Source organism: Panicum virgatum, chromosome 5N, assembly GCF_016808335.1.
Source record: "Panicum virgatum strain AP13 chromosome 5N, P.virgatum_v5, whole genome shotgun sequence".
Lineage (NCBI taxonomy): Eukaryota > Viridiplantae > Streptophyta > Magnoliopsida > Poales > Poaceae > Panicum > Panicum virgatum.
Window position 1 is genome coordinate 55221848 of NC_053149.1, and position 7943 is coordinate 55229790.

Genomic DNA, 7943 nt, shown 5'->3' on the forward strand with positions numbered 1-7943 from the left:
AGTGATAATGTATTAGAGTGCTAATGGTTAAAATGGAACGCAAACACTTTATATATTATTCCTATTAAGTTTTAAGAATTTAGGATATTGTTTGCTAATTAAAACAAATAAAAAAATATGGCTAAACAGATTATATTTTTTGCACTTGGAGGCTTGGTCACGCCATGCATGCCGACGTGACTGGCTAAGGAGGCTGTGCAAGTGCGCAAAAATACAATCCATTTAGTCAATTTCGTTATTTGTTTTAATTAGCAAACAGTCTTCTAAATTTTTGAAACTTAACAGGTACAATATATAGAGTACGTGTGTTCCACTTTAAGCATTTGCACTCCAATATATTATGTAGGATTCCTTGTGGGACGGAGGGAGTAGAGGATAGAAACGTTCCTGTATTTTTTTCTTCGCTCCATCCAAATAGTCATTCCTACAGTTTTGTCTCATTCTTTTCCCCTCGATTGTAAAGTGCTAGAGCACTTCAATCTTGTAAATTTCCAAGGCAATCGTGCATTACTCACTCAAACAACCGCTGAATCTAGTAAAATACAGCTCTTTCGTTGTTAACTAGCGTTCCTTGTAACTGCTGTTGCCAAGCTTAATGTCAGTGCTGATACTTGTACATGCAAAACTGCGCGTATTTCACTCGGTTGTACGCACTGCAAAGTGCAATGACCATCTCAGTAAACATGATATACATTCCGGGAACCTCAGGCAGGAAGCCAGGAAGGCTTCAGTTGCTAAAGCCAGATTTCAGAATTCATGGACCATGAAATGGATGGCCGATCATGTTACAGTAAAGGAATGTTAACTGTGGTACCAAAATTGCCTGTAAGTTTATGAATTTCTCCTAGCAGAGGATAATGGCCAGAAACTGAATAACCCAATGCTTTCTGGGCTGATGGGCTCATCTTACTCGCATTACACATTCCAATCAATCATCCAAGCTACTGGTGGATCTGCTGTCTGAACAAGCAGTGAAGAGAGTTTAGCACTCGTATGTTTAATGTTACTGTCATGACTGAACTAATCCGTAAAGCTATCTCCAGAATAAATCAAGTGGACCATGCAAACCACCTTAGTTGATTTTTGAACCAAATTGTTGCCATCAGAAGGGATGTCATGCTAGTTCATATCACTGCGTTGGGCCACAAGTGCCCATGAACTGCTCATAGCCCTTGCGCAATATCCCAGCATCACTTGGCAATTGAAGAGGGAATTTATGTAATACGTATGTGCATAAATCCTAAAAATGCCCAAACAGAAGTGAACGGCGCAAGGTATCTGCTTTCTTGCATATTCACCTTACGAAAACCACAAAGAAAGAAAATCTTCCGCCGATTCTGAAAACAAAAGCGGAGGGAGAGGGGCGTGCAGATCCAGGGCTGAAGAACAGTTGCTGCCATCAGAAGGGCATACGTTGTGATCTCATCGCATCAGGCAAAAACAAAGCCACGAATTGCTCAAAGCCCTTGCGCAATATTCCCAGCATCACTTGGCAGCAAGAAACAATAAATCCCTTCTCTCTTTTTTTAAGAAAAAAATAAAAATCCCCTTCTGTTTACTTCATCAAAAAATATATCCCCTTCTGAGAAACGAAAAATCACGAACGATTAAGGGCAGAAACCGAATCCAATGGCACCTACCTGAGCTACCTCCGAAAGCTAGGGAGGAGAAAGAGGAGCCGCCATGGTTGGAGCCTTGGAGGCGGCGGCTCACGGTAGTGCTGCGCCAGCTGCTTTGCATCGTTAGGGTTAGCGGATGGCTTAACACGTGCGCGTGCGTGAGTTGTGATGGGCTAAATTGAGCTACCAAATATGGCCTATGGGCTCAGTGTGGCATCACAAAAGCGATATCATCCAAAAACAGAAAAGTGAAGGCCCAAGAGTTCATATGTCTGATTTAGAGACTATATATATATATATATATATATATATATATATATATATATATATATATATACTCCCAATCGATCGGTTGGGTTCATCCCTATTTTATTAGATTGAATCCAGACAATCTAGTATTTGATTGAGAGGTTGACCGGTTGGATCGAATCTAATTTTTTTTGGCTGGTTTGAGGATCTAGGAAGTATGTGATGTTAGTAAAATATATATGTGAAGTCTACATACCATCAGTAGATTCTACTTCTCATCTCCTATAATCCCTTTTGAGGATCTAGGAGGGATATGATGTTAGCAAAATATATATGTGAAGTCTACATACCATCAGTAGATTCTACTTGTCATCCCCTATAACTTTTCTTTTTTTCTTCGCGCCTTGTCTTCCCTTTTGAGCTCGGCTGCCCAATTGCCGCTGCCCCGTCCTCCCCCGCCTCATCCTAAGCTCTTTCTTTGACACCCCCCTCTCTTCTCCCGCCTTCATTGCCGTCTCTTGGTCCTGCACCCCTCCTACGCGTGCTGCCGTCTACATGCTCTACCTAACCTTCCCTTCTCGTTCATCGACCCATCCTTCTACGCCGATTGACCTCGTCTTCGCCCACTCCTCACTGCCACGTTCCAAGCTCGCCTACGACACCTTGGCCGCTCGCCTCTGGCCTTGCCACTCGCCCGTAGGTCCTCACACTGAGCACTTCCGCCGGCACCCGCTCACCCATGCCCGACGGTCCTTAGCCTCATCCTACTCCGCTCCACCCACTCACTCCAACGCCATTCCTCAGCCACGTCGTGTTTGCTCGACCTCTCTCGCATGAAACAGAATGTTTATAAAATGGATTGGCGCTGACCGCTTGATTTCAAGAAACCAATCCGATCCGCATATGATGGGAATACTCCCTTCATCCTAAAATAAATACCCTTATAGAGTTTGAATGCGAAGATATGCTAATATGAAATTACATATATACCCTTATAAAGATATAATGATTACATCTTAGAAGGATAGAAAGTAGAAAAGAACAATTAGAACTATGTTATCTCAATTGCTAAAAAAACTAAGTTGTCTCATTTATAGATATGCTTTTATTTTAGTATAATTTTTCTAAACCCTAGAAATATATTTATTTTGGTATGGAGGGAATATTCCCAAGTTGAACTCATCTAAGAGCAATTCCAAGAGACTCTCTATATTCATCATATTTGTTAGAAATAAATATTTTGATGAAAAAATAGTCTCCAAGAGCTTCTCTAAGTGATTATCCAAATATAGCTATTATTTATTCTGGATTTCTCGCTAGCTAAAAATAGATAGCGAAGATGACTCCCTAGAGTGTAAATAATATAAAAAAACTGTTGGAGAGTAAAAATATAAAAAAACAATTTTTATACACATAACTCTCTAAATAATAATTTATAGAGTAAAATTTAGAAAGATCCCGAAAAATACTCTAAACTCCACACTCGATGCGGGTCCAACCAGATCGAAGCCGTTCCGCCGCCTTCGACCCACCAAACCATGGTTAGACTTCTGACGAACACATGGTTGGACTTCTGACTCGTACCAAACATATGGTTACTTGGTTAGACTTCCGACTTGTGTGACTTGTTGATCTCCTGCTCGGCTGCTACTCCCATGGCCGCTTCCCGAGTTCAGACTTCAGACTTCAGATTTCGACTTCTACGGAGTGCTTCTTCGTCTCCAATGGCGTGCTCGCTCCTCCCGCTCCACGCTCCCCTCTCCTCCCGCCCCGGGCCCAGAACCCTCCCTCTCTTCCCTCGAGGGCCCAGGGTTCTGCGCCACCGTCCCCCGCCCCCGCCTCTGCCTCCGCTGCGAGCGCTCCCGGACATTGCTGCGGGGGCCGCGTCGGGAATTCGGGACGCGCTCGCGGACGCCTTCCTGGCGTCGCCGCCGACGTGGCGGTCCGCCGCGTCCAGCAACCTCGCCGTCTTCGTCGCCGGCTCGCCGTTGCTCCTCTCCGGCCTCTCCGCCTCAGGTATCGCCGCCGCGTACCTCCTCGGTACCCTGGCGTGGCGCGCGTTTGGGCTCCCGGGGTTCCTCCTCGTCGTCGCCTACTTTGTCGTGGTGAGTCGATCCGACCGGTTCTGCAGTGCCCGGAATGGACTAGTTTACTTTGAATTTGGGTTGGTTGCTGTGGTATGATCCGTCCCCCTGGAGAGTTTTTATTATTTGGGATTCAATTCGCAAGCCTTTCTGTGAATTGAGACCCAAATTCTGAAATTTCTCGTCCCCCTGAAGTCGCTGATATTCTGTGGCTACCGAGAGTTGCTGCAGGTCAGAGCTGTTCATGCTTGTAGTTTGCAGTGCTAAATCGAACCTAGCTACGAGTCACTGTTTTTGGATTGACGGACTTTGTATGGACTACTGGGACGATTAGTAATGACTACTAAGTGTGAATTGAATCACCTTTCTGCAGGGATATTCCAGCAAGTACAATTAGTTTCAAGTTTCCACACCCATAAACTCTAACTGAACTGACATGAATTCATAGTGATGGAAACTACTTATCGTGAATCCTCTCCACCTGTGAGTGGGTATCAGAGGCCAGTGCTTGCTAGTAGGCAGTAACAATAATTTAACAATGCTTGGAAGATGATAGGGATAACGATTACTATTATTGTCCCTTTCTATACTGTGATTATGTTAATAAAAGACAGTCTGGGTCTGGCAATCCCACCATTTGAAAAATCAAGGCAATGGGAAAACTTTGTTTCTTAGTCCCCGTGTGCTGGTCATTGTGTAATCTGTGCCTGTTTTCTAAATTCTTTTGTGCAGAGCCCTCTGCATCTTGGTAAACTTTTTATCCTTAACAGAACTCAGTGCGGCTGTTTTTTGCGTATACTGATGCAGCTGAATGCATTGGACTTGAACATGCTGCACTACGACTTTATGTCCTGTTGAAATGTAAATGGCCTGGGGTGCATTTTGCTCCCAAGAAAAAACTCTGTAACTTAGTTTATACAGTTTAAAAATTCGAGTTTCATGTGCATCGGAAGCCCTTATAGTGTAGGATCTACTGCTTAAAAATCATGTACCTCTTGCACTTGTGCATACTATTTTGCAATGCTAAAGACATAATAGCTATGCTTTACCAACATTAAAGACCGGAGGAGGGGAGACTTTTCCTCTTGCTTTTCAGGGTTGATCAAAATGAGCAAGTTTTGTATGGATATGGATGTAGCTGTTCCTGGTTGTTCATATTTAGCATCTCATCGTAATTTGATGGTGTGTGCAGTCTATAGTTTTTGACATCATACCGTCATATTACATGGCGTACATTGGCCTTTTCTGATGCTTTATCCATTGTTTCAATTCTTTTAGGCTACTAGTCAGTGTTGTTCATTTTGCATTTGATATGCAGGGCACAGCAGTAACTAAGTTGAAGATAAAACAGAAGGAAGCACAGGGAGTGGCTGAGAAAAGAGGAGGAAGGAGAGGGCCTGAAAGTGTTATTGGTTCGAGTGCTGCCGGTTGTGTCTGTGCTCTACTGTCAATATATCATGTGGGTGGTACAGCATTCTCTGAGCTCTGGAGACTTGGCTTTGTTGCCAGTTTCTGTACTAAACTAAGTGATACGGTTTCCAGTGAAATAGGGAAGGCTTTTGGAAGAACAACGTAAGTTTTTTAACACATCATTTGTGCAGCCTTCATGTAAGATTTCCTCCTGTAGACTTTACATTCTTTTGTAGAATGCAAGTCAATATGGAGTCATGATAAATTTCCAATACTGAGTGCTCAAATCTTGGGTTCTTTTGTAGAATAGGTATCTGGTGACAACATTTAAGGTTGTTCCAAGAGGTACAGAAGGTGCAGTCAGTATTGAGGGTACTCTTGCTGGAATTATAGCATCTGTGTTTCTTGCAGGTGTTGGTTATCTTCTAGGGCAGGTACATGTTTTCGTTTGAATTTTGGCACCATCAGAAGCTTCCTCGTTTGTTTTAACTAAAATCTGTCTTTCATATTCTTGGCATTATTATGTCAATATTTCAGCAGTCTGATAGTTAATCTGTGTCAAATACTATGGAATCACATAATGGAGTTTAATATCGATACTCAATTTATTTTCATATGGGTGTATTAGGATTTTAAATGTATCTATGATACAAGTTTAGATACTTAAACATGCACTGAATTTGACTAATTGTCGATCCCAGAGTTTCCCCTTTTCCAATCTTAACACACTCTAAAAGGAAAAAGGAGAAATACATGATTACTGACGATAGAATCCTGCATTATGTTGCAGGTGGGTGTATCACAAGTTGCAATATGCCTTCTTGCATCCCAGATTGCAAACTATGGCGAGAGTTATATTGGGGCGACATTGCAAGATAAGGAAGGATTTGAATGGGTGAGTTTGCACTTTTACATGACTAAATACTGATTCTTCATCTGCAATGCCTGTCTGAACTTTTCCCAGTTAATCCATTTCTTCATTTTGCATGCTCCATGTTTTTTCTTAGTGCTAACTGTTTGTTGTTTGCATCACCAAATGAGCTTCCATAGTATTGCTGGAGCACCTAGGTTAAATGATCTATTAAAAAATCAAAAGAGGGGAATTATTCTTACATGCCATAATTGCATCTACTACCATCTGAACAGCCATCTTATTTGCTTCTTAATTGTTTAATCCTAGATCAATTTCATTATAGACGAGTTAAGGACATTCTCAGCATCTGGCTTAATGCAACATATTATATAACATTAGATCGTTTTGGTATAATCCAATGTTGATAAGGCATAATGCAAAGGCTGTCATAGAATTTCATCTGCTGGTATTTGTGTATCTTTGGTAAAATTGCTACATGGGCTGCATGTAATTGACAGTTATAGGGGACATTAGCTCCTACGGCACACTTGAACTCTGTTTTTAGGCATGCAAACTAATTATAAATATATCCTATATAGATATCGCAAGAATTCCAGTTGCTAGTACTGTTTTCCAACTGTATTACCTGGAAGCATCTGTTCACAATGGTCAATTATAACACCTGACATCATTTGAATTTTTCTTCTGGATGGAATTATGTTATACGACAACCACAGACCATTATCCCAAACTTTACTGTTTCTTATTCTCAATGTATCATGCTTAGTTTTGTATTGTTCATGAAAAAATTTCTCTTGAAAATAATGGTGAATATTGTTCTGTGCAGCTGAATAACGATATTGTCAATGTACTGAATATCTCCATTGGTGCCATATTGGCTGTTGTATTGCAGCAGTTGCTTGTGAGTTAGAGCTCTTGATTTTTCCTTTTGACTTCTGCTCTCTGTAATTTATACTTGTGTAGTAACTGCTATATTTTGGTCATCTGAAATGTTAGTATCATAGATTCTCATTTTGGCTGAATAACGATATTGTCAATGTACTGAATATCTCCATTGGTGCCATATTGGCTGTTGTATTGCAGCAGTTGCTCGTGAGTTGGAGCTCTTGATTTTTCCTTTTGAGTTCTGCTCTCTGTAATTTATACTTGTGTAGTAACTGCTATATTTTGCTCATCTGAAATGTTAGTATCATAGTCTCATTTGGGTCGTTCTAACTTTCTCTGGTTCAATTCTTTGTTAGTTTTTATTCCAACTGTGAAAATGCAAAACTGTCTTACCTTCTGGTACATTGGGTTTCTCTACCTGTGCTGAGCTTGATGTTTAAGTTAGCCGTTAATTTAGTGCCTAACTTTGAATCATTTGTGATGTGAAACTTGCCCCCACCGGCGATTGTTCTTGTTTTTTTTTTTGAAATGAAACTGGCGATTGTTGTTTGTTGAGGAGACAAGAACTCAGCCAAGCCGGCGATGCCATTAATGCCACTTACTGAGTACTCTCGTCAGGTAAGCTGCGTTACTAGCGCTACAATCTCCTAACAGTAAACAGTAAACACGGTGTGTATCGCGAGGTGACGCAGACGCAGGCAGCTCATCGTTCTGCCAAGCATCACATGGCCGCGTTTGGTACAGGAATCATTCTCTAATTATATTAATTATATGATCAAAGATCTCAATAGATTGGTTTCGCGAATTTACCCGAGATCCTGT

At 41.4% G+C, this 7943-nt stretch overlaps 1 protein-coding gene and 1 long non-coding RNA gene across 2 annotated transcripts; one reads left to right on the forward strand and one right to left on the reverse strand.

Moving 5' to 3' along the window:
* Nucleotides 1-649: 649 nt before the first annotated feature.
* On the reverse strand, nt 650-1797 carry LOC120676938. The gene is made up of 2 exons (XR_005676043.1): nt 1641-1797; nt 650-960 (listed from the first exon to the last, which is right to left on the reverse strand). It is a non-coding gene; the product is annotated as an uncharacterized LOC120676938 (long non-coding RNA).
* A 1705-nt stretch (nt 1798-3502) lies between these two features.
* On the forward strand, nt 3503-7436 carry LOC120675628 (protein VTE6, chloroplastic-like). Its single transcript, XM_039956831.1, has 5 exons — nt 3503-3973; nt 5271-5524; nt 5673-5796; nt 6153-6257; nt 7063-7436. The coding sequence occupies exons 1-5, from the start codon at nt 3524-3526 to the stop codon at nt 7144-7146; spliced, it is 1017 nt and encodes a 338-aa protein (XP_039812765.1). The 5' UTR covers nt 3503-3523; the 3' UTR covers nt 7147-7436.
* The last annotated feature ends 507 nt before the right edge of the window (nt 7437-7943 follow it).